The 19,388-nt window shown below is 35.8% G+C and overlaps 1 protein-coding gene across 2 annotated transcripts in view; it reads left to right on the top strand.

Moving 5' to 3' along the window:
• LOC114052800 (amine oxidase [flavin-containing] B) overlaps window positions 1-19,388 on the top strand; it is a 144,885-nt gene that overhangs the window by 61,037 nt on the left and 64,460 nt on the right. For both annotated transcript variants that reach the window (XM_027875517.1, XM_027875518.1), the window contains exons 2-3: window positions 5,526-5,620; window positions 7,814-7,951. In XM_027875517.1, coding sequence (XP_027731318.1) covers window positions 5,526-5,620; window positions 7,814-7,951 — 233 coding nt within the window. The remainder of the gene's footprint in view (window positions 1-5,525; window positions 5,621-7,813; window positions 7,952-19,388) is intronic.

The following is a 19,388-nucleotide window of genomic DNA, read 5'->3' as shown; positions in this document are numbered from 1 at the left end:
TCTAAAATGGTGGGATTAGTTTACAATTCCACCAACAATGAATTAGTGGTCCCGATTTTTCTACATCCCCTCCAACATTTGTCGTTTTCTCCTTCAATCATTTTAGCCAGTGTGATAGATGTAAAATGATATCTCAAGGTTGTTTTAATTTACATTTCTCTAAACAGTAATATCTTTAGAGCATTTTTTCAAATGATTATAAGTTGTTTTGATTTACATATCTAAAAACTGTCCATTCATATCCTTTGACCATTTATCAATTGGAGAATGACTCATATTCTTACAGATTTGACAAATTTTTTTATATATTTGAAATGAGATCATTATCTGAGAAACTGTCTATAAATTTCTTCCCAGTTCTCTGCTTTCCTTCTGATCTTGGCTACATTTGTTTTATTTGTACAAAAACTTTTTAATTTAATAAAAATTATCCATTTTGTACCTCACTCTGCTCTCTATCTCTTGTTTATTCATAAATTGTTCACCAATCCGTAAGTCTGATAAGTAATATGTTCCATGTTCTTCAAATTTTTTTTGTAATATCTCTCTTTATATCTAGGTCATGTATACATTTTGAATTACTCTTAAAAACAAATAAGCAAGCAAAAAAGCATTTTCTACATCAAAGCTTTTGGGACTTTTGAAATGAAGGCTGTTGGCTTCGTAAAGCCGTTACTTAAGAAGAAATCTCAAAAGTGATGGGCAAGTGCCTGTTTTGCCTATGATTCTTAACAAAGTGGGATATGTTTTATGAATACTATTGTGGTAGAAATGTCAAAGTGTTGGTGAGATTCATTTTAGATTTTAGTTCACTTCTTCCCTTTGGCAGCTTTGCAATGAGCTATGCACTCTTCTGAAAGGAAAACTACTTGGATTTTTAAAATGGGATTGGTTTCATCATGTTTTCAAAATACATATATTGTCATCCTTTAAAAAATATTTTGGCTTGCAATATGGACAAAACTTACAGATGAAGCAAAGAACTCTTTGTGATTGACGTGTGGGGCAGACTATTTTCTTTCAAACCCACTGCCCTTCAGTTTTGATATTTTCCTAGTTGACGAAGAGGCTTTTTCAAGGACTTCTTCCCTTGACCTTTCACCTTCCATTTACCTATGCATTTGCTATCCAGCTCTGTTACACAGCTTCTGTCTCTGATGTTGTCTTTCACAGAGAAAAACCAGAATCATTGGATGCTAAGATTTATGGGAGCAACAAATATTTATGGGTTGTTGTTTTTTTATGGTGTGCATGTATGATACACATGTATGATTCACTTAATCTCTTTCAAGAAACAACTTCTTAGTATGCTTTACTTTCTTTAAGGACATGTGAGTATGTCTAGGGGAGAAGGGAAAGCAATAACTATTTATATAGTGCCTTCAACATCCCAGGCACCATGCTAAGTACTTTTGACAAATATTGTCTTATTTGATTCTCACAACACTGTGAATTAGGTGCTCTTATTATCCCTCTTTTACAGTTGAGGAAACTGAGACAAACTGAGGTTAAGTGACTTGCCCAGGGCCACATAGCTAGTAATGTCTGAGTCTAGATTTCAACTCATATCTTCTTGATTCCAGGCCTACTGCTCTATCCATTGTGACACCAGATGCCTTTAGCAATCAATAAATCAATCCACAAGTATTTATTAGCAATTATTATGTACCAAACACTGTGCTGAGTGATAGAAAGTGAAAAATGAAACTGTTCCTGCCTTCTAGGAGCTTACCTTCTATCATGGGGAACATGTACGTGTAGTTAAATATACAAAATAAGTACAAGTAATTAAAAGATTATTTGGATGCAAGTATCTTGGGGATCAGGAAGGGCTTCCTGAAGGTAACACTTGAGCTAAGTCTTGAAAAACTAATTAGAAATTAGAAGAGAAATAAGGGAACAAGGAAGAGTTCATTCCAGGTATGGAGGCAGCCAGGACAATAGCATGGAGGTGGGCAATGCAGTGTCAGGTATGATGTACATTAAGAAAGGCAACTTGACTGGACTGTAGAGTGTATGAAGGGGAGTCATGTATCGTAAAGTTAGAAATTTAGGTCGGAGCCAGATTGTGAATGACTTTAATTCCCTACAGAGAAGATGCTATTTGTTCCTATTGACATAAGAAATAACTGCAGTTTATGAAGTAGAAGAGTGACATTTGGTCAGACTTAGGAAAATCATTTCAACATTGGCATGAAGGGGAGACTGGAATGGAGTGAGCCTTGAGTCAAGCTAACAAATTAGGAGGTTATTTTCTTTTTTTTCCTTTTTTTAAAACAATATTTTATTTTTCCCCAGTTACATGTTAAAACGATTGTTTAAACTTTTATTTTTGTTTTTAAAGTTTTGAGTTCCAAATTCTATCCTTCCTTCCCTCTCCTCCCCACTCACCAGATGGTAAGCAATCAAGTAAAACATTAGGAGGTTATTTTCAGTAGTCTGGGGTGAGAGGTGATGAGGTGCTAAGACAGCAGCTATGCAAGGAGAGATAAAGGTGGGAAAGACAGTGATAATGAGAGTTGACGATTGATTGGATATGTGGGCAGAGGAAGAATGAGCTGTGAAGGATAACACTGAACTTGTTGTAAATCTAATTGTCTGAAAGATCATGATATCCTCAGTAGTAATAGGGAAGTGTTGAAGAGGGGTAGGTTTTGGAGGAAAGATAATAAATTATGTTTTGCACTTGTGTGAGATGCCCACTGGACATGCATTTCAAAATATCCAAAAAGGCAGTTGATTATGTACTGCTGTTGATGTGCCATTTTTCAGTCATGTCCAGCTCTTCATGACACCATTTGGAGTTTTTTTGGCAGAGATACAGAAGTGATTTGCCATGTCTTTCTCTAGTTCATTTTACAGATGAAGAAACTGAGGCAAGTAGGATTAAGTGACTTGCCCAGGGTCACACAGCTAGTAAGTGTCTAAGACCAGATGACACCAGATGCTCACTTTTGTTTTCCTCTGAATCTCCTTTTCTCTGCTAGGTGCTCTTTTAAATGCTTCATTGAAAATTCTTTCTTTTGCTCTTTTTTTGTTCTTTTTTTTTTTTGGCGGGGGGGGGCATCAAAATCATGAACCCTTCTATACTCCCTACTTTATCTACTCCTTTTTAAAAAAAAACCCTGGGGGCAGCTAGGTGGTGCAGTGGATAGAGCACTGGCCCTAGATTCAGGAGGACCTGAGTTCAAATCTGTCCTCAGATATATAATACTTTCTAGCTGTGTGATTTAACCCCATTGGGCAAGTCACTTAACCCCATTGCCTAGCAAAAAAAAAAAACCTTGACTTATAACACTCAACAACAGTCAAAACAAATCCTCACATTGGACATGTTTGAAAATGGATATATGTCATATACATTTTTGAAACTAATAAATTAAGTTTATTATAAACTTTTAAAGAAGAAATAACCTAGACATAGTGGTGATTTATTGTTTCATATGTAATCTTTTTTCATTATTATTCTTCTTTGTACATAGAAATGCTCAGTTCCTGTTTTTCAAATTCAGAATAACATTATTTTAAAGAGCAGCTGGGAGAGTATTCGGGGCTTATCCTCTGTGTTACTATTGCCAAAAAGAGAGAGTTTATTAGTGACAGAGTTATGCCATTGTGTATTCATGTCATTTTATTTGCTCAACTGAGAATGCAATATATGGAACTTCAGTGAATTATTTACCGTTCCTGAATCAAAGTGTTTAAATTTTAAGAGCCTTAACTTAGAGGGATGAAGTTGGTAAGCCCTGGGCCAATTTTCCAGCTACCTATCTCCTAAATTTTCTCATTCACATACTCATTTTCATTTTTGCACTTTGAACCTCCACAGGTGTTGTGGAGGGAGTAGTTCAGATTTTTTTTTTGGCAATCAGTTCTCTATAACGGACTCTAGACTTTAATTTTTTTTTTAAATGGGAACACCCAAGGACAGAGTAAATAGAATGCTCAAGTAAATAGGAAAACAAGAGCCAAATCAGACCTGTTTCCAAAAGGAAAAATATACATCTCTAAAAATATTTGCTTTGTTAAAAACAATGAATAAAAAATTATTGGAACCAGTTAGCTAACTAATGTGTTCATTATAACTTTGAAAAGTCCTCTAACTTTACACTAAATTGAAGTATTAGCTAACTACCAGATGAAGATAAAAAAACAAAATGTGAATTAGAAACAAGTAGATCAAAAGAAATTGAAAAGTTCCTGTTTTAATTGCTGTTCTTCATAGTGAGGAAGCATGAAGTTAGGTGGTGAGATCAATGATGAAAGTAGAAATGTTTTCCAATGGAAATACCTTAGATAATTTTTTTTTCTCCTGTTAAATGGTTTTTCATGCTACTGGGCCCCAGATTCTTCAAATTGTACTTCATACAAAAGAAAATCAGAGGTCATTTTCTTTAGCTAAGTCTAACAAATTTGTTACCCAACTATTTTTTGTTCTTTAGTCTAATAAACAACTTATCATCGTTTCGTTTCACTGTACAGCAGCAAAAATAGATGAAAGTTCTTTCAGTTGCCTTTTCTCACTATTGTAAGATGGTTTGGGACCTGTTGTCCACAGGCTACTTTGGTTAAGCCCTTTCACCACATTTTTTTCAAGCTGTTGTGCATTTCCAAATTATAGGACTATTAATCAAATTTACAACTTAAATAAAATGCGTTTCATCAAATAATAAAATTTATTAATAAAGGCTTGCCTTAGAAATCTCATCCAAGAGTATGAAAAATGAGAGTCAGTTATTCCTTCATGAGAATAAACTCCACAAGTCAGGGAAGAAGAATTTAGGTGGTCAGAGTGAAAGCTTTAATGTAGATTATTTTAAGCAATGTGATATGGGCTCTGGAGTATTTTTCTTTACATACTTACTTATGGTATTGTCTATTTATATTTTACAAAAATATCAACCTAATAACAGGTCCTATGTGCTCTTCCTGGGTTTTTGTGTACATACACGCACGCACACACACACACACACACACAGAGTATTATCAATATTTTTGTATCTATATTGTATAGAGGTAATATTAACATAATACATAAAATAATACATCTTATAATTTATAATCCATATTACATGATATTCATTTATATAGACTATATAAATAATATATACACATAACATATGTGTATATATTATTTATATTTTTATGTTAATATATGCATAAGTAATATACATATATTAACATAATCATTAGCTAGTTTTGTATATTGCCCCAAGTCTGGTCAACACATTTCTTAGAACAATCACCGTAGGTTCAGCTAAGCTTTAATTTGTATAGTCAGACCTAGGATTGTACAATTGACTTTTTACCAGATGTGAAATGTTTTTTGTGTTTTTTTCTTATTAGAAATATCCATTCGCTTAGTGGACTGTTTAGTCTCTTGTGTTTAGGAAGTTTAGACACCATCAGATTCACTAGTTAGTATGATACAGAAAGGATCTGGAAACCATGACAATGCACTCTAGAGTAACTGGAGAATTTTAGAATATTGGAATCTAATGATTCTGCTCTCATTTCTCATTCAGGTATGGCAGCAGCCAAATTGCTTCATGATTCTGGACAGAGTGTTGTAGTGCTGGAAGCCCGGGATCGAGTAGGTGGAAGAACTTTTACCGTAAGAGTAAGTAATCACAACTTGAGATGGGCAAGTTAGAAAATAACTTCCCCTCCCCACCCCCTTACATAAAAAAATAAGAGAGTTATAATAGCATTTTCATTTTTTTGGTTAGTTAATATCTCCAATTATTTCTACCCAAGAGTTATTAGTTCTTTAGAGATTGAAGCAGTTTCAGAGCTCCCAGTAATTCAAGCAAGAGTGCTTATTTGAAAAGTCTGTCTCTGATCATGATGCTTCCCTGCTCAACAACCTTCCTTGCCTTGCCATTTACCACCTAGTAAAATTCAAGCCCTTTAGTTTGGCATTCAATTCCCTCCACAATTTGCTCCTAATCTACCTTATCAACACTATGCTCACAGCCAACCGGTACTCCTTGTCATTTCCTAAATGTCATACTATGCTTTCCCACTTCCATATCTTTACTTAGTTTATTCTCTCCACCATGAATGCTCTGTCATTTCTGCTTATGAAATTCTTGACCTAGCTAAAGCACACCATTTATCGTATCTAGGCTAAATACTAACTTCCATGATACCTCTCTCAACACAGCAGCTATAAGTGGGCCCTTCCTCCTCTGAATTCATGTAGTTCTTAGTTTAGATCACTTATCTGACATATAATAGATATTGCATTTCCCTTTCCTGAATTGCATTTCTGTCCATCAAAGTTCTACCAATTTTCAAATGCACTTCATATGATAACTTCTCCATCAACAGATCAGCAATTATGTATTAAGTGCTTACTATGTGCCCACATTGTGTTAAGCACTGAGGCTACAAGTACAAAGAATGAAGCAATCCATGCTTGGAATGAGCTTGTTTTCAAGCATTTTCTTAACTTCCCAGTCAAAAGCAATGTCTCCCTTCTCTGAAGTCTCATGGCACTTTTTATACCTTTTTATTGCATTAATGTCATTTTGCTTTTTATTTCAGCTGTTTCTATACATTTTAAAATCAAACCTATTGTATCATAAGCTTATTGAAGACAAGAACATGTTTATACATATTTGCATTCCTCATTGCACCTAATACAGTGCTTTGCACATAGTAGATGTCTTAACAAATATTTTTTGAAGGGGTAGCTAGGTGGCGCAGTGGACAGAGCACTGCCCTTGAGTCAGGAGAGCCTGAGTTCAAATCTGGCCTCATTCACATGATACTAGCTGTGTGACCCTGGACAAATCACTTAACTCCAACTGCCTCACCAAAATATATATATATATATATATATATATATATATATATATATATATATATATTTGTTGAATAAATGAAGAATTTAAAGAATATTTAGTCCAACTCTCTCCATATAATTGCAAAAATCTCTTTTATAGCAGCTCAGCCAAATGGTCACCCAACTTCTTTTTGAATAATACTTAAAGAGGAAGCATACCGTCTTGTGTTGTTGATCAGCTCTAATTCACAGAAGGTTATTTCTTTAGTAGCTGAGTCAAAACAGTTATCAAATTTCGGACTGTTAAGGATGTGGAGATTTTTAAAAAGTTAAATTATAATTGTACCTTCCCTGTCCAGCTATGACTTTCCAAATGATAGACTAGTAAACTATACTGAGTGGTTTGAATTTTAATTTTGTCCCTTGCTTTTCTCTTTGGCATCCAAATGACTAGGTACTTTATCTAAACAAGGCTGAAGAAGTGAATGAAGAGAATTCATAACATTTCATGTCTTATTTAAAAAGTCAGTAATCCAGATTCAGTGTATAGCTGTCCAGAAAAAAAGAGTAAATTTTATATACCGTGTGATTCTTTTTAAGTAATCTTTTTATCCAGATATTGGTTGTCTAAGTAGGATAATAACTTTTCTCATATGTGTGTGTAATTATATTATATATAACACATGTACATATATTTTTAGATTTTGTAATAATGTTTTATGTACATGTATAAACATTTGTGCCTTTACATTGCACATTTATATAGTTATGTATTTTATTTATATATTAAGAGAGACTATTTGTTGTTAGTTAAGAAAAGCAAACAATAACATTATTTGATGATATTACAAATTTTCAAATAAATATAAACAGAGGAAGTAGGCACATTAACCCAAAGTGTTTCAAAGATGTACTCAAGGTAATAAGTGAGGTAAAGTATTAAATCTCAACATGCTGATTAGTTTCCTCTATTTATTATTTTCAATAATATATCTTTTTTTCTCTTTTTTATTGGAAAACCAGAATAAAAATGTTAAATACGTAGACCTTGGAGGATCCTATGTTGGACCAACCCAGAATCGGATATTAAGGTTAGGTAAAGAGCTGGGATTAGAGACCTATAAAGTGAATGAAATAGAGCATCTCATCCACCATGTCAAGGTAAGCTCAGACCCACCTCTGAGAGGTGCTAAACCTTCTACACAGATGTTTCTACTTTCAAGGGCCATATGATGTTCCCTGGTATTCTTCTCTATCTCTGTATCACTTAAGTACATTTTAAAATTTAATTTCATTCATATTCCTTAGTGAGTATTATGTGGGGTCTTGGCCCTATAAAGAGAAGACATTAACTTAGGGTCAATGCCTACTTAATAAAAAGTGTTGTTTAATCAAATAATAGTTGAAAAATCTTAGAAATATGTTTGAGATTTAATTTGTTGATTTCCTTCAGTTTTATACCATAAGCTATGTTGTACCTTGTGATTTTTTTTTAAAACTGGCTGAAAGTATCACAATATTTTGCCCAAGAAATTACATTTCAAAGATACCTGAGAGATTATTTTAAATATCTCCATGTTTAGTGGGTGATAATAGCAAGTAGACTAAACATCAGAACATGCGTAAGAAACAATTTAGTATGTTAGGAAATAAAAACCAACCAAAAATGATGTTATGGAGTAAATACTTCCTAATTTTTAAACAAATATCTTGTTTCCATATCAAATTTATATTTTTCATAAACACATCAACTCTGCTTCTATGTTTATCCAGCAGCAAGACATAATTATCATTTTTTAAAATTATTGAACATTGTAATACAATAGGAAGAGTCAGGCAGTCAGAAAAAGGCCTGCATTCAAATTCTCCTCTGACACTTTTTGGTATTCATTTTCTTCTGAAAAATGGAAGTGTAGGACTATATGAAAATCAAGATCCCTTTCCACTATAGATGTATGGTTAAGAATGGGTACATGAATTATGAGATTCACTGAAAATCAATCACTACCTCCCATTAAAAAGATAAAATTAACTGCCCACTCTGATTTTTAAGTCTCCTTGTTTAGATTTGATTATAATTTATGCCTTTTTTACAAAATTTTAATAGTCTTTTGCCTTATCCTGGATGTTTTTCTAGAACATTATCTATAAAAAAGAGGTGACAGTAGATTACATATTCTTGGCAGAAGTCAATGAATTTGCAAGTGACCCTGTTATTTTAACTTTGTACTTATAAAAGCTATGCATTAGATCAATCTTTTTCTTAGTACTTAGTACAACTTAGTACTGTTGATGGGTGGAAAATCGATTATAGTAACCTACTCAGCAGTGATATTGCAATTCCACCAGGCATTGTGAAGGGAGTTAAGATGGGTACCAGGGCTATGATGTAAACAACATGGTGCACCTAGCCCCTATTCATCGGTCTGGCACTCTCAGGTTGAAAGAACTCTTTGAACTCATAGCTCTTCCATAGCCCTGACATTTTCTGACCTCTAAGTGAGGAAATCTGAAGCTTTGGTGAGTGTTTTGGTTTTTTTAACCTCAGCTACAAAAGAACAATTTCTTTGGACAGTTTGACTCCAAAGATTTCTAAATATTAGTGTAACTATTATCTAGTTTGAGGCCTGATAGATCTTTTCCATAGAAGATTTTATGATAATAAATATCTTATGTTTGTAATAGCTTTCAAAACTCAGTCTGGAGTACTGGGGTTCCCCCCCCACTTCATTTTTCTCTTTCTTGATTTATGTTATAAATACATTTCTGTTAGCAAAATTCATTTCTGAAATTAGTCACAAGACTTGAGAGCTTCCAAGTTCTCCTTTACCTGACAGCTGTAGTAGAAAATCCACGTCTGTTTATATGGAAAAAGTTGGGCCATTGCTTTGTAGAAACTGCCCCTGTCTTTTTGCCCTGTATTCTATTCTAAATAATTTGGTTGTTATTGAGAACAATCTGTGATGGTTTCATGCAAATGTTTGAAGAAAGATTTATATATACATATACATATGTGTGTATGTATGTCTTGCTTTCTGAAATTTAAAATGCTTCATGAACAAATTCAGCAACAAGGAATATGTTTTAAAAACAAAGATAGCAATAAAAGCTGCCATCTCTTCCTCCCCTCCACTGTGCTGGTCGCGCCGTGCACTCTCCTTCTAACAGGAGCAGGCTGCCAAGGTCATACTTACCAGTCTTCGGAGCCCACCTGGATAAACACAGAGACGAGCCGATCAGGAGGTGCAAACACTCGAACTTTATTCAGAGGCCATCACAGCAAGGCCAAGCAGGAAAGCAAGAGCAAGAGAGCAGGAGCAAGAGAGAGCGAGCTCCGACCCCTACCGCCCCTATGTACCTTCCTAGCCCCTCCTCCTCAGCCCGCCTACCAGTGAATGATTGTAGGATCAGATACCAGAAGGGGATGTCTTGGGTTAGCGCTGCACCAAGGGATAGGACGTGACACAGGAAGCTAGGCCCGGATACTGGAAGGAAACGTCTGGGGTTAGCGCTGCACCTAGGGAGAGGACTAGACAAAGGGAGCTCATTCTCTGCTGTCCCACTCCCACGTGGCACAGTCCCCTGCCTCAGGAGCACATGCTCTGGCTACTTCCCTGTATCCTGTTCCTACCCCAGTTCTCCACAACTCCACATGGCACAGCCCCCTGCCTCGGGACCGTGAGCTCCAGTTACTTCCCAATATCTTGTCCCTGCCCCATCTTGCCACAACCCCCACGTGGCACGTAGCCAACATCAGACAATCCCTCACATTCTACTGGCCCACCTCCCATGCTAAATAATGATTTGCTACAGCAGTCTTCAAATGTTTTGATCTTTTAAAAATTACTGGGTACCCCAAAGAGCTTTTGTTTATGCAGGTTATATCTCTCAATATTTACCATGTTAAAAATTAAAATATCTTAATATTTTTATGAAAACAGTTTTGACTTCGCAGATCCCTTGAAAGGGTCTCAGGGACTCATAAAGGTATCCAGATCACACTTTGAGAAATGCTGATTTAACTTAAGTGACTTAGCTTCTTCATCTCTTAATTGGGGAGTATTTTGCATCTGACATAAGTAATTTACTATTTTTAACAAGAAATATTTGAAAATTTCTTTATATAACAAGAATTCAAACTATTAAGTTCCTGCTGTTTTAAGGCTGTATTGCATGTTTTTGTGAGAAATTTAATGGAAAACTGACATATCAGGAAGTTGGGGCTCTTCCAGTGGGAAATGCTACCAGAGTGCCTTGAGAGAAAAATTAGGAAATATTTATTAAGCTCCTACTATGAGCCCTCCACTTTAAAAATATTATCTCATTTTTATCCCCAATTTAAAATTAACTGAAGCAGGCAGAGATTAAGTGATTTGCCAAGTATCTGAGACCAGATTTGAACTCAGGTCTTCCTGACTTCAGGCAGAGCACTCTATGCACTTTACCACCTCGATGTTTCATAAAGAGAATGGAAGGCACCCAAGAAGGGGAAATTATAAGGCAAGTCATCATTGGAAAATTATCCAGCTAAAAGAATTCTTCCCACAAGACTAAATACCACACACATAACTTTGTACCATCTGCTGACGTACTGTATTGTGCTATTGAGATCACCTCCTAAGACATGAGACATCTTTTTTCTTGTCCCTAAAACATTTTAAATAAATTAACTGTCCCTGTGATGAACATATAATCCCTTCAGTTGTCTGACTATGACCTCTTTTAGAAATATTTATGATTCTCCAGGGTATCATTCATTTTTAGTACTGCTATATATCCCACTCCTGTTAACATGTGGTTTTTTAGGAATTTGTTCATGAATAAAACATCACAGCTTAATTAACATTTAATTTTCAGTGTGGTTGATCAATGATTTTTGCTTGAAGCACTATAATCCAGAAGGTGTTTTCCTCACTTCTGTGATCCAGTGATTTGTTTGTTACTACAGAATAGTATGATCTGTTGAGACTGAATCTGGTTCAAAAAATATCAGTCATTCCCAATTTTTGGGAATCCCTGCAATTTCCAGTTTTTGCCACCACTAAGAGAGCTGCTATAAAAATTTTAGAACATATAGGTTCTTTCCCTTTTTCCCCTAATTATCTTTGGAAGTAGATCTAGTAGTGGTAAGAAAGACGCTATCTGCATCCAGAGAAAGAACTGATAAATAGAAGTATGTATAGAATAATTTTACATATATATACCTCTTTGTGTCTAATGATAGCCATCTCTAGGATGAGAGGCAGGAGGGAAGGCAAAAAAAGAAATTTACATGATAACTTTATTATATATTTAAAAGGAATAGCAAATTTTACATAGTGGATTGGCAGTTTCATGTGAAGTCATTTTAATTATTATTCTGTTATGGAAATGCTTGTTTTCATAAATTAAAAATAAAATTTTAAAAATTTAGCAATTTCAGTTAGTACAGTTTACAGTATAGCAATTTACTAAGGTAAAATTGCTATCCTCTTTCTTCTTGGATTGATCTAATTAAAATTAAAGACACAAATTTTAGGGAATTTTGTGATTTGGCTTTCATCCAGTTTTTTTGTTGGATTCTGGTAATTGGTAGGAACTAGGTCATTGACAAATGAAATTTCTTTTTCTTAAGAAGCTTTATACCAATTTATTTTTTGAAACCAAAACTTGGTGTAGGTAAGCATAAACTCCCTTAGGCACAAAGGGAGATCTGTTTGCAATTTGTCAAGGGATGGGAATAGTTTAGCTCCAAAATCAACAGGATAATCAATAGCATTGGTTTGTGCCCAGTTTCTGGTGACTGATAATTATTGCTAAACTTTCACATAATTATACTCTTATGGTTAAATGGGATGTCAGGGGCCATCTAGTCTAACCTATACGTGACCAAGGATCTCTTTTACAACATTCCTAACATGTAATTATCAAGCCTTTGTTTGAAATCCTACTCTGAAGAGGGAGCTCACTACCACCTGAGGCAGCCCGATCCATTTTTGCATAACTCAAATTATTAAGAAGTTCGTCCTTATTAGAGCCCAAATCTGCCTCTTTGCAATTTTCATCAATTATTTCCAGTTTTGTCCTTTGAGGTTGAGCAGAACAAGTCTAATGCCTTTCCCACGTGACGGTCTTTTACACTCCTAAAGTCAGTTCTCGTAACTCTAAGTTTTTCTTTTCTAATCTTAACATTTCTACTTCCTTCAATAACATGTTTTCCAGTCTTCATACCAGATTGGTCTCCTTCCTCTGAGAACTTTCCATCTTGTCAATATCCTTCCTAAATTTAGTTCCCAGAATTGAACACAGTACTCCACATGTGGTCTGAGAGGAAAAGAGAGCAGAATAATCGCCTATAGCATTCTCTTCACTGAAATTTTATTAATACAAACTCAGATAGCATTAGCTTTTGGGCTGTCATGAATGAATGAATGAATGAAAAAGCATTTATGAAGTACTTATGTGTGAAGCCTGTGTCACAATATTGATTCTTATTGAACTTGCAGTGCCACAGTGTTTACTTGGTACAGTGCCTGGCACAGAGTTGGCATGTAAATGTTTACTGACTTGACTTTCAGTGCACCAAAACTTCGAGATCTTTTTTGACCAAACCGTCATTTAAGCACTTTGTCTCCCATTGTGGATGTCACAGGCTTTGACTGTGGACTTCTTAATATCACTCTGAGAACTTTCTGTTCTTGTATGGAGACTATTAGGACCTTAAAACTGTACCATTTACATATAGTAGCATGAGTCAGTGGATGAGAGAAAACATAGCATGTTATGAGTAAGCAGTTTCTTACACTTCTGCATCAGTTCAATCACTAATATCACAATACTGCCTCTCTGCCCAGACTCCATTCTCCTCATACTGCAATAGCATTGAATACCATCTGTTCAAAAAAAAAATTCTGGTTTTTCCAACATGGTAGACAACGTGGTGTAGTGAGAGAAGTAAGTGTTAGATGTGGAGTTAGGTGGGCTGTTGTTGCTATTCAGTCGTTTCAGTCATGTCTGACTCTTCATGACCCCATTTGAGGTTGTCTTGGCAAAGATACTGGAGTGGTTTGCCATTTCCTTCTCCTGCTGATTTTACAGATGAGGAAACTGAGGCAAACAGGGTGAAATGATGTGCCCAGAGTCACACAGGCAGGGAATGTCTGAGGATAGATTTGAACTCAGGTCTTCCTGACTCCATGCCTGGCACTCTATTTACTGTGCTACCTAGCTGCCCCATTTATCAAAATGGATGATATATATTGAAGAGGCATAGAGATAATTAATAATAATAATAGTTTTACATAGCCCCTTAAGATCTGCAAAGTGCTTTACATATGTTAACCTATTTGATATTCACAACAACTCATTGAAGTCAATGCTATTATCATCCTTATTTTACAGATGAGAAAACTGAGGCTAGGAGAGATCAGATGACTTGCTCAAGGTCACACAGCTAGTAAATATAAAAGATGGAGCAGAGTAACCTATGAAGCAAATTCTGCTTGCTGTTGCTGTTGTGACTGCTAGCCAAATTCTATAAGAGGAGAGAGCAATAAGGATTGTCCCTTAATAATGGCCACAAACTTGAAGTCCTCTTGAAAACATTTTATTTAAGGATGCTATAAAGTCAAGAAATAGAAGAACAATTGGGGTGGGTAGAAAGAATAATTGTAATTCCAGGACACTGAACTTTGCCAAAGAGTTAATAGAGTCCAAAGCTTTTCTGACATTTAAAGAATGGAGATAGAATTGGAATAGACAAGTTAGGAAAGAAAATATTTAAAGTAATTAAATTTGCAAGACAAAATATGGAAACATCCAAGTCTTCTATATTAGAGCCTCATGACTAGTTAAAAAAATTAAGCATTATTGAGAAGTTTGAGACAGACTCCAACCCCAAATCCTGTTATTTGCAGGAGCCTGGATCAAAGTGCACATTGTGCTTGCTTGTAATCATAGTCTGATTTTGTTTTGTTTTGTTTTGTTTTTGCTTATAATGATTGAAATCCATAGGAACAGGTTAGACAAATGTTTTGTTTCACACAGAAACAGCTGCCTAGATTCACATGAGCTTCACACAAACCATTTAGAGCTAATCTGGCACCAGGAAACCTGTCTGACACATTTAAGAGTCTAGAAATTTCTGAGATGGGCTTAATGATTCCCCTCATCACCCCCCCATCCCCACATTTTCTGGAAGTGACAAATATTTCAGAAAAATAATGTTTCCCCTTCAAACATAGATTCAATTAATATATGGCATATCTTAAATTCAGGTAATTCTGAAAAATGATGGATGAAATCCACTAGGACTTCACAATGTTCATACAAAATCACTATGTTGACTAATTGGCTGAAGTCATCCACCATGACTGAATTTGTAGTAGTCCTTCTGGATGAGTCTGTAAATATTTATTGATTGTTCATAGAATTCAGTGTTTTATTTGGGAACCATCTTAAAGATTCAATTCAACTCAGTTTGATTCAAATCAAGTACCTTCTATATTCAAAGCACTATGCTGGATGCTAAGGAGGTAAGAATGGAAAACAACTCAGTCCCTGCCCACAAGGACTTGACTAGATAAGATTTGGTAACTTCCTAGAAAAAATTTCATGTTGAACCAGAGAAATAAGCACAACTAACAGGTATAGATAAAAGTATTAATAAATAGAATGGGGTAGGAGGTGATTTGGAGATTATGCTAGAGGACAAAAGAACAGGGAAAATTTAGCTTCACTGGCCTATTACAAAACTAATTGTAGAAAATCGGTTTTGTCCTTCTGTTTAAGCCTTATGCAAAACTGCTAGAATTTCTCAATAGTGCTACCAGAGGAGTAAATATTGAGCAAATAACCTTTGTATTTTAGGACATGGTGTACCAAATAAAAGAGAGGCAATGATTAAAAAGGATTGTTTTTGAAATTTTAACCAGGGATCCCTAATTGATGACATTTAAATCATGAGTTTGAAAAAAAAAAGAAAAGGAAAAAAAAGTTTGTACCAAATTTTATTGTCATCAATTATAAGAAAATATTAGAGATTCAGTGGCATACAAAATAGAAAAAGTCATATGCAATTATAAAGCCAATTTGGATGTCATTCCAATGCCTACGAGCCTTGGATTAGAACCTCTTTTAATCAATTGGATTGAATAAAAGTAATATTAGAAACTGACAGGGATAAAATACAGAAATTCCCAAACCTTTGTAGTCTCTATATCCTTGAATTTCAGTAAACTTTCCCCATGCCCTGCATTCAGTATAAAAGGGAAGAAATTTTATAATTTACCATTCATACGTACATAAGAATTAAGTAAAAAATAATTGTATACATAGTTTATATGTATTCATATGTTAATCTTTTATGAAGAAAATTTTATTCAGTATATAAAACATATTTGGAATCATAAAGTTGTTAAACATTTATCAGAACAAAGTCAAATACGTAATCCTCTTGACCAGCTGCCTATACTCTAACAGGTATGAGAATCTTGTTTAGGAACCTTTGAGATATTACTTTAAGGTTTACAAAGCATTTTCTATTCAATTACTCATTTAACCTTCAAAAAAATTCTAAGAGGTAGGCATTACATGTATTGTCACCATTTTACAAATGAGTAAATTGACACCTAGTTCAGTTGTTGTGTAGTCATTTTTCAGTCATGTTTGACCCTTTGTAACCCCATGTGGGGTTTTCTTAGCAAAGGGTACTGGAGTGAGAACTTGAAGGTATTAGAATAGGGGAAGAAGAAAGAAAGCTATCACTCTTTGCAGATGATGTGATGTTATGCTTAGAGAATCCTAGAGAATCAAGTAAAAAACTAGAGCAGGGGCGGAGCCAAGATGGCAGAGGGAAAGCAGTGACTTGCTTGGGCTCTCCCCCAAACCCCTCCAAATACCTATAAAAAATGACTTTAAACAAATTCTAAAGGAGCAGAATCCACAAAAAGACAGAGCAAAACAAATTTCCAGCCAAAGACAGCCTGGATGGTTGATCAGAAAGGTATATCGCACTGGGCAGGGAGAGGAGTGCAGTTTGGCGTGGGCGCACAGGCCGCAACGAACCTGGAGCAGGCCTCAGAGGACTGAATCACTGGCAGCTGTGGCAGTTTCCAGACTTCTCAACCCAGGAACGCCAAAGACAACTTAGAAGGTCAGTGGGAAAAGTCTGTGACTGCGGTGAGAGAAGAGCTAGGTCTCAGCCACAAGTATTGAGCTCAGCCCAGGGCTGTGGCTGTTTCCTGAGCTTCTGGCCCACAGACGGAGGGGGAATCAAGTGGCTGATCAGAGGGGGGGGTTGCAGGAATTTCTTGCTTTACCAGTGCTTGGATCTGGGTCACAGTTCTGAGGGGCAGTCCTGGGGCAAGGAGGAACACTGGTATGGTGGAGCTTGTTGTGGCGGTGGAGAAGAAACACCTCACCCCTTATCATACCACCTTGAAAGAACTGAAAATTTTCAGATCCCTAGAAGTATCTCTGAAAACAGCCGTACAAACACTCAAAGCTTGGGACAGTACATTCTCCACATTGGAAGCAGACTTTTACCTTAACAAAGAGTTTAAAACTCAAGTAATTGACTTGGATCATGAGTAAGCAGTGCAAAAAGAGTCAGACTATATTATCTTACTTTGGTGACAAAGAAGATGAAAACATACACGCAGAAGACAATGAAGCCAAAGCTCCTACATCCAAAGCCTTCAAGAAAAATAGGAATCAGTCCCAGGCCTTGGAAGAGCTCAAAAAGGATTTTGAGAAGCAAGTAAGAGAAGTAGAGGAAAAACTGAGAGTGATGCAAGAAAATCATGAAAAACAAGTCAATAGCTTGCTGAAGGAGACCCAAAAAAATACTGAAGAAAATAACACCTTAAAAAATAGCCTAACCCAAATGGCAGAAGAGGTCCAAAAAGCCAATGAGGAGAAGAATGCCCTAAAAAGCAAAATTGGCCAAATGGAAAAGGAAGTCCAAAAGCTTACTAAAGAAAATACTTCCTTAAAAATTAGAATAGAGCAATTGGAAGCTAGTGACTTTATGAGAAATCAAGACACTGTAAAACAAATCCAAAAGAATGAAAAATTAGAAAACAATGTGAAATATATCATTGGAAAAACAATTGCCCTGGAAAATAGATCCAGGAGAGAGAATTTAAAAATGATTGGACTATCTGAAAACCATGATCAAAAAAAGAGCCTAGACATCATTTTTCAAGAAATTATCCAGGAAAACTGTCCAGATATTTTAGAACCAGAGGGCAAAATAGAAATTGAAAGAATCCACCGATCTCCTCCTGAAAGAGATCCCCAAAGGAAAACTCCTAGGAATATTGTAGCCAAATTCCAGAGTTCCCAGGTAAAGGAGAAAATATTATAAGCATACAGAAAGAAACAATTCAACAATCAGGATAACACAAGATTTAGCTGCTTCTACGTTAAGGGACCGCAGGGCATGGAATATAATATTCCAGAGGGCAAAGGAGATAGGATTACAACCAAGAATCACCTACCCAGCAAAACTGAGTATAATCCTGCAGGGGGAAAAAATGGTCATTCAGTGAAATAGAGGACTTTCAAGCATTCGTGATGAAAAGACCAGAGCTGAATAGAAAATTTGATTTTCAAATAAGAGACTCAAGTGGAACATGAAGAGGTAAACAGGAAAGAGAAAATCATAAGAGACTTATTAAGGTTGAATGTTTACATTCCTGCATGGAAAGATGATATTTGTAATTCATGAGACCTTTGTCAGTATTAGGGTAGTTGGAGGGGAAAAAATTATATGTACGTATATATAGATATAGATAGATAGATAGATAGATGGCACAGGGTGAGTTGAAAATGAAGGGGTCATATCTGGAGAATAAAATTAAGGGGTGAGAGAGAATTATACTAGGAGGAAGAGAAAGGGAGAGGTAGAACGGGGTAAATTATCTCACAAAAAAAAACAGAAAAGAAAAGACTCTTACAGTGAAGGGGAAATGGGGGAAGGTGAGAGGGAATGAGTGAATCATTGGATTTGACTTAAGGAGGGAATAACATACACACTCAATTAGATATGGAAATCTGTCTTACCCTACAGGAAAATGGGGGGGGCAGGGAAGGGGACAAGAGAGTAGGGGGATAATAGAGAGGAGGGCAGACTGGGAAAGGGGGTAATCAGAAGCAAATACTTCTGAGGAGGGACAGGGTCAAAAGAAAGAATGGAATAAATGGGGGGTGGTGGGATAGGATTAAGGGAAATAGAGTTAGTTTTTCACAGCATGTCTACTGTGGAAGTGTTTTGCATAACTGCACATGTTTAACCTATATTGAGTTGCTTGCCTTATCAATGAGGGTGGGTGGGGAGGAAGGAAAGGAGAAAATTTGGAACCCAAAGTTTTAAAAACACATGTTTAAAAAAAATGTTTCACATGCAACTGGGAAATAAGAAATACAGGAAATGGGGTACAGAAATCTATCCTGCCCTACCGGAAAATAGAAGGGGAAGGGGATAAAAGAAGGCGGGTAGAGATAGAAGGGAAGGCAGACTAGGGGAAGGGGTATTCAGAATGCATGCCATCTTGGGAGTGGGGGGAGGGGTGAGATAGAGTGAAAATTTGGAACTCAAAATCTTGTGGAAGTAAAT

This window comes from Vombatus ursinus, unplaced genomic scaffold, assembly GCF_900497805.2.
Source record: "Vombatus ursinus unplaced genomic scaffold, bare-nosed wombat genome assembly UNPS02014809.1, whole genome shotgun sequence".
Taxonomy (NCBI): domain Eukaryota; kingdom Metazoa; phylum Chordata; class Mammalia; order Diprotodontia; family Vombatidae; genus Vombatus; species Vombatus ursinus.
This window is presented reverse-complemented; position numbering and strand designations above follow the sequence as displayed.